The 20,122-nt window shown below is 43.2% G+C and overlaps 1 protein-coding gene across 2 annotated transcripts in view; it reads right to left on the reverse strand.

The window, feature by feature from the left end:
- Positions 1–746: 746 nt before the first annotated feature.
- The window catches only part of LOC122555664 (WW domain-containing transcription regulator protein 1-like), a 163,261-nt gene continuing 143,885 nt past the window's right edge, over positions 747–20,122 (reverse strand). For both annotated transcript variants that reach the window (XM_087993330.1, XM_087993331.1), the window contains 4 exons: positions 10,214–10,410; positions 5,525–5,670; positions 5,262–5,359; positions 747–4,267 (listed from right to left, as the gene is read on the reverse strand). In XM_087993330.1, coding sequence (XP_087849456.1) covers positions 4,062–4,267; positions 5,262–5,359; positions 5,525–5,670; positions 10,214–10,410 — 647 coding nt within the window. In that variant the 3' untranslated portion in view covers positions 747–4,061. The remainder of the gene's footprint in view (positions 4,268–5,261; positions 5,360–5,524; positions 5,671–10,213; positions 10,411–20,122) is intronic.

The following is a 20,122-nucleotide window of genomic DNA, read 5'->3' on the forward strand; positions in this document are numbered from 1 at the left end:
CTGGAGAGGGCTCAGAAGAGGTTTACCAGGATATTGCCAGGTATGGAAGGTTTGAGTTATAAAGAAAGGCTGGAGAGGCTGGGACTTTTTTCACTGGAGCATAGGAGGTTGAGGGGTGACCTTATAGAAGTTTACAGAATAATAAGGGAAATAGAGTTAATAGACTCATAGAGATATACAGCATGGAAACAGACCCTTTGGTCCCACTCATCCATATATCCCAAATTAATCTAGTCCCATATGCCAGCAATTGGCCCATATCCCTCTTTGTTTGTTCCTATTCATATACCAATCCAGATGCTTTTTAAGTGTCTTAATTGTACCAGCCTCCATCACTTTTAAGGTAAGACGAGAGAGATTTTAAAAAATACACAAGGGGCAATTTTTTTTTACACAGAGGGTGGTTTGTATGTGGAATGAACTTCCTGAGGAAGAAGTGGATGTAGGTATAGTTACAACATTTAAAAGACATTTGGAGAAGTGCATGAATAAGAAATGTTTGGAGGGATATGGGGCGGGAGGAGGCAGGTGGGAGTAGTTTAGTTTGTGTTTATGGTTAGCATGGATTGGTGGGACCAAAGGATCTGTTTCCTGCTGTATGACTCTATGACTCAGCACAGACAGAAAATGCTGGCACAGAGGCTGAGACAGGAGTAGAGTTAGAGGAAGTGTCAATAGGACAAAATCCTGGCCATGAAAGAAAGATTTTCACCCAGCGCAGATAAAACAAAAACAAGACAATCATAAAAGTTAAAATCCAATTATATTTATTTTTTTAAAAGCTTGTTGTACAAGACTTCAAGGATTTAAACCGGAACTGAACTGTTTGCATACAATCCGTATGCTTACCCTGCTATAATGCAATGCTCAATACATTTCAGTACAAAATAACCCAAATTCAAAACATAAGGACACATACATGATACACTTTCACACTGTATGAATAGATTGAGCTATCTATGAAAAGGTTCATACTGTACTAGAAATAACACATTTTAACTAATTATTCCATAAAGCTGAAGAGGTTAACACAGACACGAACACCTAAATGCAAGAAATCTTGCCTGAGTGGTATTCAAGCTGTACTTCCTCTGCAGGGTCCTCCAATATTTAAAATGCTGTTATTTTTCCAGCTTTCTTATCTGTTCCCTTGTGCATTCCTATTTTCCAAATCTACCCCTCCATGTCGTTCCTCGTTCCCCATATAGACGACAGAATGATTTTGTCTGTACACTAACGTCTGTGATAAATAACGCACTCCATTCGCTAGACTAGGTGTGAAGTCATGGTCACCGCAGAAAAACCCTTTGGATAAATGCCAACTCCTTCTGGCCAATCACTGCCAGACAGGAGGTCAAGGCAGATTTTGAAGGTAAGGGCTATCTCAAGTGACACCACTCCCTCAGTGGCTCAGATTCCGAGAAACTGTGACAAAGATCCTCTTCACAGCCCATGTCTGAATGTACGATGATATCACTGTAGCATGAGCAAAGAGCTTGGTGAAGGTGCCAGAAAATAGTCAGTGGGTTTCGCATGAATTCTGACCAAAATGGAAACTGCTCAGATAATAAGGTCTAAAAGTGCATTTCATTCAACTCACATTAAGATTCCGAGCTCTTCAAATAAACAAAATCAGACCAGTGCCAATTCTACAAGGAGAGGGCTCCCCAACTCTGATGTTGATAAATTAAAATTATACTAAAGAAAATGAGGAGAGTTTGCTTATTCCGCATTATTTTTACACCCTTTCAGGCCATGCACCACTATCTGTCCTCCTTCAGGTAGAATGGAATGACTGTCCAGAGTACACTTCTCACCATCAGTGTTACTCTTATGAATAGCCACTGCTCCTTCTGCTTGCTCTATGACTCAAAGCCTTTACTACAATAAAGGGCTCCTCATTCACAACATCCTCCCCACCATCCAAAAACACACAAAATCAAAACAAGAGAATCCTCAGCAATTGGCAAGTGCAAGCAATGATACTTCAGCAGGGTCAAGCATTCAGTCACCTGATGCCCCTTTTCACATCAGTGAACATTTTATGCTTAACTATCTCGTTTATTCATAGAGTGCTGGCTGTTCTGGGGAGACAGGCACACAGGAATAAAGTATAGAGGCTACTGGGGGAAAATCAAGCTCATCGGCTCTCTCCGTCTGATTTCATGCCAGCATCTGTTTCACTTTTCCCATTTTGAGAGCCTTTCTGAAACTGCTCATCAATATGTTTTGCTTGTCTGAATGAAGGGATGGGTGGGGTTGGTGGGGAGGGGGCTGGGTGGGGTTGGGGGGACAGAGGCGAGCGGTTACAATGGTGCCTGTTAAACTCCAGACCCAAAGCTGGCACTGAATCTGAATGCTGGAACCCTCTTCTGAATCCAGACAAAGAGCAGCCAACAAAATGGTAACAGACATTTCAAATCGCTCCATCCATCCAGCACTGTCACTTGGCACACTTATGGAGCGCAGGCTGCACTATGGGGTCTAACCTCACCTTTTTTGACATTTAAATAATTGGTTAACGTTTGCTGAAATTTCGATTACCTTCGGATCAGCATGCCTCTCCTAACTGCCTCTATAAATTGCTTATGGTGCACCTGTGGGAAAAGAGTAATCTTTTGGGACTCAAATGGGACGGTGCAGCTTCCTTTATCCTGCACATCCAGCCTTACATTGCAATAAGGGCATTCTTCTATGGATCTTCAGCATTGCATCATTCCCTGTCCACTCCTACCTTGCACAAGGCAACTCATTCCACCCTGAACTCCACCCAGTCCAATTCATTACAACCTTTCCACTTTCATTGCTCCCAAATTCTCACCTGATTACCAACAGAAAAGAAAGGAGGTTGTCCCTTTCTTTTTAAAGTATAACAATTTGAGTACTTGACATGATAAAAATCTAAAATCCAAGTTTCAATATGATAATAATTAAAAAAAAAGTTTTTTTTTAGAAAAGAAGAACTAAAGTAGCCACTCGATAAAAATGTGGTAGTTTTTTTTGTTTGCAAAATCTATTTTTACAGAACATAACATTGTAACATATCAAACTATAAGGGTATACAGTTATATTTATCTACGTTATAATCTCGAAGCCTTTGAAAGATATGAGTTTAGAAGCTAACAGCTGTGATGATATTCAGGGACTCATAACATGTTCCCCTCTCCACTATTTGGACAGAGTCACTAAAAACTGTTTGCTTTAAATGGTTTAGCAATTCTGTTAAATTTAGCAGAGAAAGGAATGCCATGGGAATGTGGCAAACCTGCATCCGCCATCACTGCCAATGTGGGCACCTAGGCCATGAAAATGAATTAATAGCATGTAATCGAGTAATACAGAACTGCAGCTCGAACCGCTAAGAGTACAATGGTGCCCCTATGTGCAAATGGCAACGAATCATTGTCACGGTGACAAAACTCCAAACCTGGACGTTCTTTGTACATTTTTCTTTTTGATATAGAACAGTACAAACACATTTTAAAGCTCTGTTTGTGTTAAATAGCTGGTAAGTGTTTGGTATCACTCCATTTTTCTGATAAAATGTCACCACAACTATTTGATTAACAACCCCCTCAGCCCCACCTTCCCCAATGTGTTTTTTTTTATCATTTGAACCAAACAGACTCCAGTCATGTGCTATTACACACACAAATAAACACGAATGGCCAGTCTCTTTGGTTCATTATCATCTTCCTTTTGGCTGCTAAGAATATAATATTAATAATATTGGACAAAGAAATCATCCAATTTGCCATGCAAAATAGGATAAGCAGTGAAATCTTTGATCTTCTACTAGAGGCTAACCCCATGATTACATGGAAGGTCAAAGAAATTGAAATAGTTCAAGAATATAGTTCATATAAAGTATTGCTAGCCACCTTTTCATTACTTAAATGACAAGTATATACCACTTTGGGGTGTCGGGGGAGCATAAGAGTCATCAGGCAAACAAAAAAGCGCTACTTGAGGCAATCTGCCTCTGATTCAAGCAGAAAAAGTAACTTTTGTCTCGATTTTTATTTTTGTTTTCTTTCTTTCCTTGCTTCTTCCTTGAGTGCTTACAACCAAGTGAGGAAAGTCTCTTTAGGGTTGAGGCTAGACTCCACGTCAGGCAAGATGTCTGATCCGAAGGGCTCCTGCAGGCTTGGCATCAGGTCCTCGCCTTCCAGGGTCCCGAGGTCCACGTTGGTTCCAGGCAGGGAGTCCAGGAAGTCAGGGAAGCGACTGGGCTGATTTGCAGTCATAGCGGTCTGCCCCATGTCTCCTGCGGACAAAGCATAGGGCTTAGATGGAGCTCCTTCAAAATTTAACACTTCAAACAGTGGCTTAACCATGAAAACCCAAACAGGTCCACCTTAAGAAATAGCAAACATCAACTAAAGACCTGGGCCTACATGACATTAGAACATAAGAAACAGGAGCAGGAGTAGGCCATTAGCCCCCTCGAGCCTGCTCCGCCATTCAATAAGATCATGGCTGATTTTTTCATGGACTCAGTTCCACTTAGCCGCCCGCTCACCATAACCCTTAATTCCTGTACTCTTCACAAATCTATCTATCTTTTCCTTACAAACTTTCAATGGGGTAGCCTCAGCTGCTTCATTGGGCAGGGAATTCCAGGGATTGATTGTAAGGCATGTTGAGAAATCCTGAGGCTGGCGAAAAAGATTTTCTTCTTTCAAACCTCTAGCTTGTCCAATGATCCAGTTGATAAGTGATTTCCCCAAACTGAAAGTTCTGTAGATCAGTACATCCAATAATCAGACTACTCCCCAGTCACTTCCACAGTCAAGAATGAGCAAAGTCTAACTTACTTAAGCATACACTTCCATTGTGTAGATCTCCAACGGGACACATTATTTCCCATTGTATGGAATTTTAATGAGGTAAGTCATTAAAATGATAAGAATTCCTGGTGCAAGCTTTGGATTTATACGTACCTGCCATGCCAAATACAATCTAAACATCGCAAAAAGAGATATTCAGCCTATGTTAGAGTAATTTCTCTTTTAGCTTACATTTACACAGCTGAATCTTAATTGCTTAAGTGGTGTAAAGTACACATTTAGAAATTCCCAGAATGTTTGAGTCTAACACTCCAAGCAATGTTAGATTGAAACTTGATGGGAATTTCTAAACGTGCACTTTACACCAAACCTTACACCAATTACATGATTAAAACTCAGTGGTGTCAATCTTACATACATTCATAAAGTTCAGTATTAAATAAGAAAGAAAGACAATGAGCCTGAATTCACCTGTATCCATTTCCTCGACATGACCCAGAAAGTCTTCAGGTGTCCTTCCTAATCCCAAGCCGCTGTCTGCACTTGCCTGCCGTGAGTGATACGGTCCACTGTGTGTGAAAACCAGCAAGGAATGGCCATGATGGTAATGGGGAGGCAAAGGAGAAAAGGATGTCTGTTATTAACATGGTACTAGATCAAAGTCTCTGGTATAAAAGCAAGCTAAGTCTCAGCTAATTCTAGCATTCCTGTCATGTGAATTAAAGAAAACTTGCCTGCTGAGGAAGGGGTCAGAGCCATTGTTTGTGATGGCATGCATCTCCTGTGTCATTGTCGGTGTAGAGACTGCATTCTGGGCTGTGGAGATGTTATCCGATTCAATGGGAATCTGACTGGGAATCTGATTGTACAGTGCCTTCTCCTGAAAGAAATACAAAGGCTGAAACCAAGTGCTTTCCCTGGAGAAAATAAAATGCTCCTTTACATAGGAACAAGCCATGCTTGACACTTGCAGATGTCTCAATCAGACAGCTTAAAAAGACCAAAGACTAATTACCTTGAAACAGACAATCACACGTTCATACATAAACATCCCAAAACCTTACAGTGCCACCAAACATTTTTAATCACAGAGTTTCTAATTTTGTATGATGTTCCCTATCCCTTTACCAGTCATAGAGTTAATAGAGTCATAGACATGTACAGCACGGAAACAAACTCTTCGGTCCAAATCGTCCATGCTGACCAGATATCCCAAACCAATCGTAGTCCCACCTGCCAGCACCTGGCCCATATCCTTCCAAACCCTTCCGATTCATATACCCATCCAGGTGCCTTTTAAATGTTGCAATTGTACCAGCCTCCACCACTACCCATCACCAAGTACAGATCTCACTGATTTCAATTAAGCAAGCTCTTAATGGTTGTAGGTGTTTGATTAAATAACAAAGTAGTTGCTCACTTTGGGTGAAATCTTTCCCTCCTTCAATGTGAGAGTGGAAGATACAAAGGGGGCAGATCAACAGACATGTTAACATTGGGGAGATATTCACTCCCTCCCATCACCTCACAAGTTAAGCTCTGGGAATGGCCCAAGGTTTACTTTCCTGTCCTGCCACCAACTAAGACTCTTAAATCCTACGTTCGCTCTATGCTTTGCTTCTAGAATGGCACGGTAGCTCAGTGGTTAGCACTCCTGCCTCACAGCACCAGGGTCCTGAGTTTGATTCCACCCTCAGGTCACTGCGTAAAAGTTGCACGTTCTCACCGTGCCTGCTTGGGCTTCCTCTGGGTGTTCTCATGGTCCAAAGATATGCAGGTTAGGGTGGATTGGCCATGACAAATTGCCTATACTGCCTCGGGATATGCAGGTTAGGTGAATTGGCCATGCTAAATTGCCCATACTGCCTAGGATGTGCAGGTTAGGGTGGATTGGCCATGCTAAATTGCCCATAGTGTTCAGGAATGTGTAGGCTAGGTGGGTTAGCCATGGGCAAGGCAGACTTACAGGGATAGAGTAGGGGGGTGGGTCTGGGTGGAATCCTCTTCTAAGGGTCGGTGTGGACATATTGGGCTGAACGGCCTGCTTCCACGTCATACAGATGCTATGATTGTGCTGTATGGACATCTGAGGTTCCATGCACAGAAGTGATGGCATAGAGTCATAGAGATGTAAAGCATGGAAACAGACCCTTCGGTCCAACTCATCCATGCCGACCAGCTATTCCAACCCAATCTACTCCCACCTGCCAGCACCTGGCCCATATCTCTCCAAACGCTTCCTATTCATATACCCATCCAAATGCCTCTTAAATGTTGCAATTTTACCAACCTCCACCACATCCTCTGGCAGCTCATTCCATACACGTACCACCCTCTGCGTGAAAACGTTGCCCCTTGGGTCTCTTTTATATCTTTCCCCTCTCACCCTAAACCTATGCCCTCTAGTTCTGGACTCCCCAACCCCAGGGAAAAAGGTTTGTCTATTTATCCTATCCATGCCACTCATAATTTTATAAACCTCTATAAGGTCACCCCTCAGCCTCCAATGCTCCAGGGAAAACAGCCCCAGCCTGTTCAGCCTCTCCCTGTAGCTCAAATCCTCCAATCCTGGCAACATCATTGTAACTTTTTTCTGAACCCTTTCAAGTTTCACAACATCTTTCCGATAGGAAGGAACCAGAATTGCATGCAATATTCCAACAGTGGCCTAACCAATGTCCTGTATAGCTGCAACATGACCTCCCAACTCCTGTACTAAATACTCTGACCAATAAAGGAAAGCATTCCAAACGCCTTCTTCACTATCCTATCTACCTGCGACTCCACGTTCAAGGTGCTATGAACCTGCACCCCAAGATCTCTTTGTTTAGCAACACTCCCTAGGACCTTATCATTAAGTGTATAAGTCCTGCTAAGATTTGCTTTCCCAAAATGCAGCACCTCACATTTATCTGAATTAAACTTCATCTGCCACTTCTCAGCCCATTGGCCCATCTGGTCCAGATCCTGTTGTAGCCTGAGGTAACCCTCTTTGCTGTCCACTATACCTCCAATTTTGGTATTATCTGCAAACTTACTAACTGTACCTCTTAAGCTCGCATCCAAATCATTTATGTAACTGACAAAAAATAGAGTTCACAGCACCGATCCTTGTGGCACTCCACTGGTCACAGGCCTCCAGTCTGAAAAATAGCCCTCCATCACCACCCTCTGTCTTCTACCTTTGAGCCAGTTCTGTATCCAAATGGTTAGTTCTCCCTGTATTCCATGAGAGCCAACCTTGCTTATCAGTCTCCCATGGGGAACCATCTGGAATCCGAGTTCATTAGGTCCACAAAGAGAGCTAGCACCTGCCCTCGCTTCTGACCCCTTCACACCTCATGACCTCCATATTCAGATGTGTTTCCCCAAACAACCACTATCTTTCCTGACAGTGACCTTCCAGGGATAATGCTACGACAATAAAACATACTCTCAGCAAAATCAGTGAAATGTATAATGTCCTTAAAAATTTCCATTAATGGTCACATCATGATAAAATGCACACAAGCACAAAAATACTGTGCTTGCAATAATTGGCAGTTTGCTTTACTCATGGTTTTGTTTTGGCAGAATGGCTGGTGAGACGCAACAATTGAGAGCCAAAGATCTAACCCAATGCATAGAAAGCTCTTTGAAAGCCCAGAGAATTGCTACTTTTGGGCATACTTTAACCCCTGTCACTTAATGCCAATCAGGAACAGGAATCCAGGTTAGTTCATTATTGTCCCATCTCCCACCATCCAGCCTGCTGATGCTAAGATCGATTGTGGTGGAGCCAAATTCCTCCCTGACTAGGATCAGCTAGCTGAACAAAGTCAGGCTATCAAATCTGGGCTGTCCATCTGGCAGAGAACTAGACAGAAGCCAAAGTCGATATAGGGCCCTTAGAGAATGAGGATGATGAAATAATAAGGCTTTGATAAAGGGGAAGTAGTAGAGCTGAAATGTTTGGATTTTTCAAAATGATAAGGGAACTCATTTTAGGCTGTTAACTAAGATCCCATAATGTTGGAGGTAGCATATTAATAAATAACAAAGTAGTAACAACATATTGGATAAACAATTAGCTAATTAACAGAAGACAAAGAATTGGGATAAGGGATATGATTTTGAAATGGCTAGCTGTAATTAATGGAGTTCACAGGGATCAGTGTTGTGGCCACAATTATTTACAATATATATTTACAAACTGGATAAGGAAGGTAACCAAGTTTGGGGATTATCTAGATGCGAAGGCAAATAATGACACAAATATCCCCTAGAAGAATACAGACAGATTAAGCAAATGGGCAAAATCATGATGGATGGAACATTATGTGGGAAACTATGAGGTCATGCACCTTGATAGGAAGAATACGTGAGCTGAATATTAGTTAAGTGCAGAAAGATTGCAGAAACTCCAGCACAGAGGGATTTGGGAGTCCTTGTGCAAAAGTCTCAATGAGCTGGCATATATGTTCAGCAGAGAATAGGAAAGGCAAATGGCCTGTTGATCTTTATTTCAATAATAAACAGAGTATAAAAGTCAGGAGGGTTTGCTGAAATGATACAAGGCACTATTCAGACCCCACAGCTGGAAGCCTGTGAACAGTTTGGGCTCCTTATCTACAGAAAGAAATATTGGCATTGAAGACAGTCCAGAGAAGGTTCACTAGTCTGATACTAGGTATGGAGGGACTGTCTTATAAGGACAGGTTGAGTAGGGTGGGTCTGTACCCATTGGAGTTTAGAACCAATAAGTGGTAACAATATCTAAAAATACAAGATTCTTAGAGGGCTGAACAAGTTAGATATGCAGAGATAAAAGCAAATTACTGTGGATGCTGGAATCTGAAATCAAAAGAGAAAATGCTGGAAAATCTCAGCAGATCTGGCAGCATCTGGAAGGAGAGAAAAGAGCTGACGTTTCGAGTCTAACTGACCTTTTGTCAAAGGGTGAGTTAGACTCGAAACGTCAGCTCTTTTCTCTCCTTACAGATGCTGCCAGATCTGCTGAAATATGCAGAGATTATGTCCTCTTGTGAGTGAGTCTAGGACAAGAGGGCATAATCTCAGACTCCCTCTTTAAGACAGTGATGATGAGAATTTTTTTCTGTTAGAAGATAGTGAATCTGTGGAATTCTTTACTACAGAGGGCTGTAGAGGTTGGATCATTCAGTATATTCAAGAGTGAGATAGACAGATGTTTAATCATTAAGCCAGTCAGAGACAGGAAGGTGGAGTTGAGGATTATCAGATCAGCCATGGATCTCACTGCAGAGCAGACTCGATGGGGTGAATGGTATACATCTGCACCTTCATCTTATGGGCTTATTCCATTTGATGCACTTAGCTACCAAGCCATTGCAGGAAGCTGGTTTACATGCAAAGACATCAAAGATTAGATCCCGGGGGAAAGAAGCCTGGGCAGAAAGAGTTACCTGTCTCATGAGCTCCTGTTGCAGATGCTTAATCCTCTCTTTTTCCATCTGGATCTGCTGGAGACGCATCTTCTGCTGATGCTTCTGCTGCACCGTCATAGCACTGGATAGGTTCATCATGGCCATCCGCGGATTCTGCGAGGGCACAACAGGAGGGGGTACAGTTGTATTTGGCGTCATCTGCTGCTGATTCATCACTGAGGAGAAAGAATGGAAGCACGTGAGTCCAGCAGCATGTGAACTGACCATCCGAACTGCCGTGTGATTTTTGCCTGTAATCCCGCATTGTGGACTAATCACATGTATGTGCGAACCATGTGACACCCAGGAAATGAAGTCAAACTGAACGTAGGCCTATTTAAAACGATGGGCTCCACCACATCTTTCCACATAGTGAGTACATCAATGCCTCAGGAGATTCCCTGCTATAAATGGGAGCTGGCTTTGGAATAGCAGCTAGCTTTGCATCTTCAGAAACGGTTCATAGAATGACATAGAAATTACAGTACACATACATACCATTCAGCCAAACATGGCTGTTCCAATGTTCATGATCCACCCAAGGCTCCCTTTCATGCCTCACAATCCAACGCCATGATTATTTCCTGCTAACCTTTTGTCCTTGCATTTCTTTATCTAGATTTCCCTAAAGATATATCTCCCTTTCATCTTTTATGAGATGTAGGTGTCACTGACTAGGCCAGCACATTTTTTTGTCCACCCCTAACTGACTGACTAGGTTGGATGGTAAGTTTGATAAGAGCACAGTCCATGCTGAGTTGATCTGTAAACGAGGTGCTCCAATGAGCAACGATGAACGTCAGCTGGGAACCTGACCCTGCTGAACAAGAGTCTCATTACGCCATCCGAGAAAAGTGAACTAGGTGGGGGTGAGATAGTCTTGACGCTGAGATAGGCCTTGCTGAACATCTCCCCCTGATTCTACCACTCCTCTCACTATAGCTCATCCCACACTGAGCCTGGGAAGATACTCCCTAACTCCTTTATAAAATAATCCTGATTTATTAACTACATTCCATAAGCTGCTGTTTGAAGTCATGCCTCAGAGAATCAGTCCGGCATTCTATTACTAACCCAGTAACATGACCACTATACTACTGCCTTCTCTGGGTATCTACACTATTACTTCAACCAGGCCAAGTGATAGCTAGTTCTCAGTATGTTTTCTGTCAAACACTTATTATAATCCATTAGTTCATCATATCCTTTCATAAAAAACAGGCCCAGCCGGTTCAATTTTTCCTGATAGTTAGAACAGGTCCATTCCGACTCCATCATTGTAAACATGCAATAAGTTATTTTGAAATGCAGTGACCCTTGTTAGACAAGCAAACAAAGCACCCATGTGGGACAACATCACCTCAACAGGTGATGTAAGTGACCAACTATTCAGAATTAAGAATGAAACATATTTGAAGCTAATGACCTTTCATTTGTGTGACAAGGTATAAAACAATGATATGAGAAGAACTGCCAAGAGTCCACTCGTGCAGTTTTTAATCAACTATACATACCAATAGTTTAGACTTCCCAGCAAACCAAATCAGAAAGTCACACTGTTGACCCAGGTCAGTTTGCAAGAACCTTTGGAATGCAGGAATTCCTAAACCAGAAAAGGCCAACATTCACCCAATTTGTCTTCGATCACCGTATCAAAGACTTTTCCACTTGTTTGTTCCTCCTATTCCTTTTCCTCTGCCTCTGTAGTTGCTTAAAAGCTGGTATGTCCCTAACATTTTCTGCTTAAATGCCATTGACCTGATACATAACCTTTTCTCTCTTTCTCTCTCTCTCTTTCTCTCTCCCTCCCCACTAACAGGTGGACTCAGTATTTCCAGCATCATCTGTGATTTCTTTCCTAAATTCCTACTTCAGAAAGTTATAACTTATCGGCAAATACAAAAATCCATGTGGGGCTATAGAAAAGTCTCAGCTTGTTGAATTGTGATATTGAACTCTTGGCAATGCCGAGAGTTTACAGTGGATAGATCACAGATTGTAAACCTCTCGTTAAACAAAGATACGGCCTGATGCTTTGTAACTAAGTTAGTGTATGATAATCTGAAATGTTATAGCCTTTGCAGGGGTGCTGCTGAACATGATTTTATCCACATATTTTCCGTTTATGATGAACATTATCTTCTACTTGAGTCTTCACAAATAACCAGATTTAATCCACGATTGCAGGATGGTCTGTCTTAACTTGCTGTGGTTTGCAGCAACAATCTAACATGCCTGGACAGGTATAGGTAATCTATTAACAACCACAGGAAGTTGAGGGTCATGCTTCCACAATTAGGCAATTGCTCACTCTGCCTTCGGTCTCCCCCCTCCCAAGAATCCCAAGCTCTTTCAAGTTCACGATGACCTTGCTACACAAAGACTATCCTTGGAGAGGGAAGGTGGGCGAGAGTCTCAGTGGGATTGCTGTCATGGGACTTACTTCTCCCTATAAGGGAAACCTGGCTACAAAATATACAAAATAACCCACCGCAGCGCTCCTTCTCCACCACAGCCACAGTTCCTATGTCCCTTTAGACAATAGACAGTAGACAATAGGTGCAGGAGTAGGCCATTCAACACTTCGAGCCTGCACCGCCATTCAACATGATCATGGCTGATCATTCCTAATCAGTATCCTGTTCCTGCCTTATCTCCATAACCCTTGATTCCACTATCTTTGAGAGCTCTATCCAACTCTTTCTTAAATTAATCCAGAGACTGGGCCTCCACTGCCCTCTGGGGCAGAGCATTCCACACAGCCACCACTCTCTGGGTGAAGAAGTTTCTCCTCATCTCTGTCCTAAATGGTCTACCCCGTATTTTTAAGCTGTGTCCTCTGGTTCGGCACTCACCCATCAGCGGAAACATGTTTCCTGCTGCCAGAGTGTCCAATCCTTTCATAATCTTATATGTCTCAATCAGATCCCCTCTCAGTCTTCTAAACTCAAGGGTATACAAGCCCAGTCGCTCCAGTCTTTCAGTGTAAGGTAATCCCGCCATTCCAGGAATTGACCTCGTGAACCTACGCTGCACACCCTCAATAGCCAGAATGTCTTTCCTCAAATTTGGAGATCAGAATTGCATGCAGTACTCCAGGTGTGGTCTCACCAGGGCCCTGTACAGCTGCAGAAGCACCTCTTTGCTTCTATACTCAATCCCTCTTGTTATGAAGGCCAGCATGCTATTAGCCTTCTTCATACCTGCTGTACCTGCATGCTTGCCTTCATTGACTGGTGTACAAGAACACCCAGATCTCTCTGTACTGCCCCTTTACCTAAACTGATTCCATTGAGGTAGCAATCTGCCTTCCTGTTCTTGCCACCAAAGTGGATAACCATACATTTATCCACATTAAACTGCATCTGCCATGCATCTGCCCACTCACCTAACTTGTCCAGGTCACCCTGTAATCTCCTAACATCCTCATCACCTTTCACCCTGCCACCCAGCTTTGTATCATCAGCAAATTTGCTAATGTTATTGCTGATACCATCTTCTATATCATTAACATATATTGTAAAAAGCTGCGGTCCCAGCACAGATCTCTGCGGTATCCCACTGGTCACTGCCTGCCATTCCGAAATGGAGCCGTTTATCACTACCCTTTGTTTCCTATCAGCAAACCAATTTTCAATCCAATCTAGTCCTTTGCCCCCAATACCATGCACCCTAATGTTACTCACTAACCTCCTGTGTGGGACTTTACCAAACGCTTTCTGAAAGTCCAGGTACACTACATCCACTGGATCTCCCTCGTCCATCTTCAGAGTTACATCCTCAAAAATTTCAAGAAGATTAGTCAAGCATGATTTCCCCTTCATAAATCCATGCTGACTCTGTCCTATCCTGTTACTACTATCCAGATGTGCCATAATTTCATCCTTTATAATAGACTCCAGCATCTTTCCCACCACTGAGGTCAGACTAACTGGTCTATAATTTCCTGCTTTCTCTCTCCCACCTTTCTTAAAAAGTGGTACAACATTAGCCACCCTCCAATCCTCAGGAACTGACCCCGAATCTATCGAACTCTGGAAAATAATCACCAACGCATCCACGATTTCCCGAGCCACCTCCTTCAGTACCCTGGGATGCAGACCATCAGGCCCCGGAGACTTATCAACCTTCAGACCTAACAGTCTCTCCAACACCAAATCCTGGCAAATATTAATTCCCTTAAGTTCAGGTCCTTCAGCCACTGTTACCTCAGGGAGATTGCTTGTGTCTTCCCAGTGAACACAGATCTGAAGTACCCATTTAATTCCTCTGCCATTTCTTTGTTCCCCGTAATATATTCCATGTTTCTGTCTTCAAGGGCTCAATTTTAGTCCTAACCATTTTTTTGCCTTGCACATACCTAAAAAAGCTTTTACTATCCTCCTTTATATTATTGGCCAGTTTACCTTCGTACCTCATTTTTCCTCTGCGTATTTCCTTCTTAGTAATCCTCTGTTGCTCTTTAAAAGCTTCCCAGTCCTCAGTTTTCCCACTTATCTTTGCTATGTTATACTTTTTATCTTTTAACTTTATATGTTTCTTTACTTCCCTCGTCAGCCACGGCCGCCCATGCCTCCTCCTGGGATCTTTCTTCCTTTTAGGAATGAACTGATCCTGCAACTTCTGCATTATACACAGAAATATCCGCCATTGTTCCTCCACGGTCATCCCTGCTAAGGTATTGCACCACTGAACTTTGGCCAGCTCCTCCCTCATAGCTCCATAGTTCCCTTTATTCAACAGAAGTACTGTCACTTCCGACTGTACCCTCTCCCTTTCACAGGCATTAGGGAATCAGGGAAGGAGCCAACTTCAAAGGTTGGCATTGGTGCCTGAGAGATTCACCTCCCAGTTTGCCTCTTGATGCAAAATGCCATATTTAGCTTTTTCTTTTAACTAAAATGATGCTGCTTCTAGTCATAGAGATGTACAGCACGAAAACAGATCCTTCAGTCCAACTCGTCCGTGCCGACCAGATATCCTAACCTAATCTAGTCCCATTTGCCAGCACTTGGCCCATTTCACTCTAAACCATTTCTATTCATGTACCCATCCAGATGCCTTTTAAATGCTGTAACTGTACCAGCCTCCATCACTTCCTCTGGCAGCTCATTCCATACGCCCTCTGTGTGAATTCTTTAACAAAGTGTAACAGGACTTTTTTTGTGACTGTATTCAACACTTAGCAGAGTTGTGGAGATCCCCAGGGCTGGAAAAAGGCCCATCAGCCCATTGAATTGGCACTGGTCAAAAACAACCACCTGATTATTCTAATCTCATCTTCTTGGCCTGATATGCCTTTGCATCATGAGTGCTTCCTTAAATACTTCTTCCATGTTATCAAGCAGTTTCTGCCTCTACCTTCCTTACAGGCAGACACTCCATGATTCCCACTACCATCTTGGAAAAACATTTCCTTGAATCCAGATGCCCTTTACCTTAAATCTATGCCCCCCGGGTCATTGATCCCCCCCACCAAGGAGAAAGGTTCCTTCTCATCTACTCTGGCAAATGTGGCTCAGTTTGTGATCCTCTTGTCATACTATCTGAAGGGTTCCAGCTTCATGCCAGAGACACCTTCAATGCAGTACATGTGTCGCCTTTAGGATGAGGTTGGGAAGTCTCAGTTACAACGAGAGATGGGATAGACTGGGATTGCTTTCCTTCAAACAGAAGAGGTTGAGATGGGACATGATTGAGATGTATATAATTGTAGTCAGAGAAGAATAAACTTGTCCCTTTGTGGGAGGGATCAATGACTGGGGGGATAGATTTAAGCTAAAGGGTAGAATGTTTAGGGACATTTAAGCGACTGCTGGACGTGCACATGGACAGCAGTGAATTGAGGGGTGCATAGGTTAGATTATTTTATTTTACGTTAAGATTAATCCTCGACACAACATCGTGGGCCGAAGAACCTGTTCTGTGCTGTACTTTTCTATGTTTCAAGGAGATGTGAGGAAAAGCTTTTACATCCAGAGAGTGGTGAGAATCTGGAAATCATTGATTGATTGATTTGATTTGATTTATTGTCACATGGACCTAAGCACAGTGAAAAGCTTTGTTTGTGAGCAGTACAGGCAGATCATAGTAAGCAAGTCACCCTGTAATCTCCTAACATCTTTGTTTCCTGTCAACCAACCAACTTTCAATCCAAATTAGTACTTTGCCCCCAATACCATGCGCCCTAATTTTGCTCATTAATTGGTAGCGTATACATGGGAACACCACCACCTTCAAGTTCCCCTCCCAGCCACTCACCATCCTGACTTGGAAATATATCGCCGTTCCTTCACTGTCACTGGGTCAAAATCCTGAATATCCTCCCTAACGGCATTGTAGGTCAACCCTCAGCAGGTGGACTGCAGCAGCTTGACAAAGGCAGCTCACCCCCACCTTCTCAAGGGCAACTAGGGGCGGGAAATAAATGCTGGCCAGCCAGTGATGCCCACATCTCACAAATGAATGTTTTTTTTTTAAGAAAGGAGAGTGAAGTTGGGCCGTTCAGGTCAAGAACAGTTTTCTTCCCCCAAAATAAAGCAGTCACAGAAACCCAGAACTCATCCCCCAGCAAGGTGTCTGAGATGGGGATGGAAAGATGTCCAATTGAAAGAATCATAACTGGCATTGGTAGATTTTTCACAGGCAAGTCCAAGCAGTTGGAGTTAAGACTGAGATCATGACATGATTGAATAGAGGCAAAATGGTGAAATACTACCACTGGAAGAATTCCATGAAGAAAGATGTCCACAAACCAATTTTAATGAACAATTCATTGCTTATTTTCTGTCAACAAAATTCTGTGTAGAACCTGAAGAAACCACGTGGATTTAACATACAAAGGAGCAGAATCTTTGCATCAAGCATCCCTCATAAAATCACAGACATAAAAACTCAGAAAACAGGAACAGGAATACACCATTCAGCCCTTTGATGGTCTACCGTTCAATATGATCACGACTGATCATCCAACTCAATGCACTGTTCCTGCTTTCTCTCCATACCCTTTGATTCCTAAATCTAGCTCCATCGATCAATGTGGCTGTAATGAGAGAGCAAGAGGGATGAAGAGAATAGCAATCGTTGTAGACTGTGGTGCTGGAAAAGCACAGCCAGTCAAGCAGCATCTGAGGAGCAGGAGAATCGACATTTCAAGCATAAACTCTTCATCAGGAAAGAGTCTCATGCCCGAAACATCGAATCTCCTGCTCCTCGGATGCTACCTGACCGGCTGTGCTTTTCCAGCACCACACTCTTCGACTCTGATCTCCAGCATCTGCAGTCCCTCACGTTCTCCGCCATGAAGCAAATGGCATGTTGGCTCAGGGGTTAGCACTGCTGCCTCACAATGCCAGAGACCTGGGTTCGATTCCAGCCTTGGACGACTGCCTGGGTGGCATTTGTACATTCTCTCTGTGTCTGTGCAGTCTTCCTCTGGGTGCTCCAGTTCCCTCCGACAGTCCAAGGATGTGCAAGTTAGGAGGATTGGCCATGCCAAATTGGCCAGGGATTTACAGAATGGGTGGGTTAGCCATGGGAAGTGCTTCCAAACCCAGGGCCAAGCTGGTTGCACGTTGACATTAGGCATTTCATCACTGCTAATGCTTCACAGATTAATAGATCAAAGGGGAGTGTCCAGTTAAATCCAAAAGTGCTCTGATAGGGTGTGGGTCTGAGTAGGATGCTCTTTGTTGGTTTTGTGCATGGGCTGAATAGACTGTTCCTACACTTTAGGAAATCTTTGTTTCTAATGAACAGGCATCATACAGTAAAACTTGGCTTCAGTCAAGAGGCCAAGTGTTGCAATCTCTCCCTGTGTGCACCTCTGACCCACTTGATGTTGATTATTGCGGAGGTGGTGTTTCTGGTGTCTCCCTCCCATCTGAGTGAAATGCATCTCTGGGGTGGGGTGGGGGGTATCAACATCAGGTGCCCGCACTAGCTGCCTGATCGAAAACACATGCTTGGCACTGGCTTCCAGCACTTTTCTGACTCAGTCACGACATCCAGGAGTTAGTCCGTTAGCTGTGCCAACAATGAGCGTCTTGTTTCAGTTAGTGAAGAGGGTGAAGGGGAAAGAAATGCAACTCGTGAGAAGATCAGAACACTCTTGGATTTAACTGCGCACTCCCCTTCGATCTATTAACCTGTGAAGGGTTAGCAGTGGTGAAATGCCTCATGTCAACGTGCAACCAGCTTGGCCCTGAGTTTGGAAGCACATTAATTGGGCTTTCAACAAATGATTTGTTTGCTTCTCCTGTCATGCTTTCACTTTGCCAGGCTTTCTTGTTACAAAGGATATTTTCTTCAAGAACGGGGACCAACCTCTTACAAAATTGGTTTCCCCTTGGTGAGCTGGATCACCTATCCATTAACCTTGTGAAACCTGCTGCTAACACGCAGTTACCCTCACACATTCCCCACCCAGATTCAAAACCCGAGGAAAAGCTGCTGGGCTGGAAATTCAATCTGTGATCATTTTGATGCCAGATATTTAATTCCACGCGAAGTTATGCTCAGATTGTGATCAACTTGATTCGGCATGTCTAGCTTTGAGAAAGCTGGCTTAATGAAAAGCGACCAGTGTGTAACTGAGTTTAAAGAATGCTTCCGTACCCTGGTATTCACATCCTGAGGTCTCATAATGTTACCTGATTCAACTTGGATTGTAGGTATTATCACACGATATAGTTGGCATCCTAAACTTGGGCAGGGAATGCTGGGTAGCAAGATGCCATATAAAGCTCAGTTGATAGCACTCTTGTTTCTGAAAAAGGACAGTGGGACAAAAATCAAGGCTTCCCTATTGTGATGGAGTCATTTTTCTTATATTCATTCATGGGGTGTGTGGGTGTCACTGCCTAAGCCACCCTCAGCTGCCCTGGAGAAAATGGTGATGAATTGCATTTTTAAACCACTGCAGTCTCCCTGACCCCTTTTCCAAATGAAAATGTTGCAAGGGGTTCCCAAAAACACAGCATTAAACATTCAGGTTTGTAGCTACTTCCACATGTAAATACACCCCACTGCAGGCCAAACTGATCAATTGGTTTCTGGACTAATTCTCAGCACAGTGCAGCGCTTTTAGCAAATGTTAACAATAGCCGAATCACACCTGATTTGGGTATGGTGTTCTGGGGTTTGCAAGCCCAAGCTGGTTGATCATGATTGGCACGTTGCCTGCTGAGGATGGTCAATGACACGTGCTTGATACTGTCCACCAGTGAGTGGGCTACATGCCTGGCATCACACTGGCACAGCAAATCATATATCACATTGTTCATCTTTATGGCTTGAAGGCATAATCCTGCTAGTGGAGAACAGCACCCATGCCACTATCTTTGGCCCTGAACAGTGCCCAATCCACCTCAGGTTACCCAGGGAAGTGTCTCAAGATATTCTAACGGGTGAAAAGGTACCCTATGTTGCACCTGCTTCTTTGCAGTAAACCGACAAATGGCTTCCTCCACCGAAAGCTAGCTGCTGGCAAACCAGAAAGACACTTTGTCTGCCCCACAAACGAATAATGGGATATGAGTTTCAGTGCCAGTGTGATGCCAGATATGTAGGTGTCCCAGTGACTGGCAGATCATATTAAACAGCAGATCCTATTGACTATGCGCAGTAGGTACACTGCCCATCATGTTCAACCACAGAGTACTATGCCAAATAATAGATATGATTCTGCTATTGGACAACATTTACTAATCAATCCAGGCTATACTAAGAATTGCACCAGAAACCAAGGGGGTCGGAGTGTGGTGTATTTGCATATGCTAAACGTTTCACGTAATGACACTCAGGGCCATGTTTTATGTCAAAAAATGAAATTTGCACACACATTGTGTGTTTCTCATTTAGAAAGGGGAGCTGGATATTGCCAATCTT

This window comes from Chiloscyllium plagiosum, unplaced genomic scaffold (assembly GCF_037043375.1).
Source record: "Chiloscyllium plagiosum isolate Xiang-an unplaced genomic scaffold, Cpla_swu_hap1 HiC_scaffold_13, whole genome shotgun sequence".
NCBI lineage: Eukaryota > Metazoa > Chordata > Chondrichthyes > Orectolobiformes > Hemiscylliidae > Chiloscyllium > Chiloscyllium plagiosum.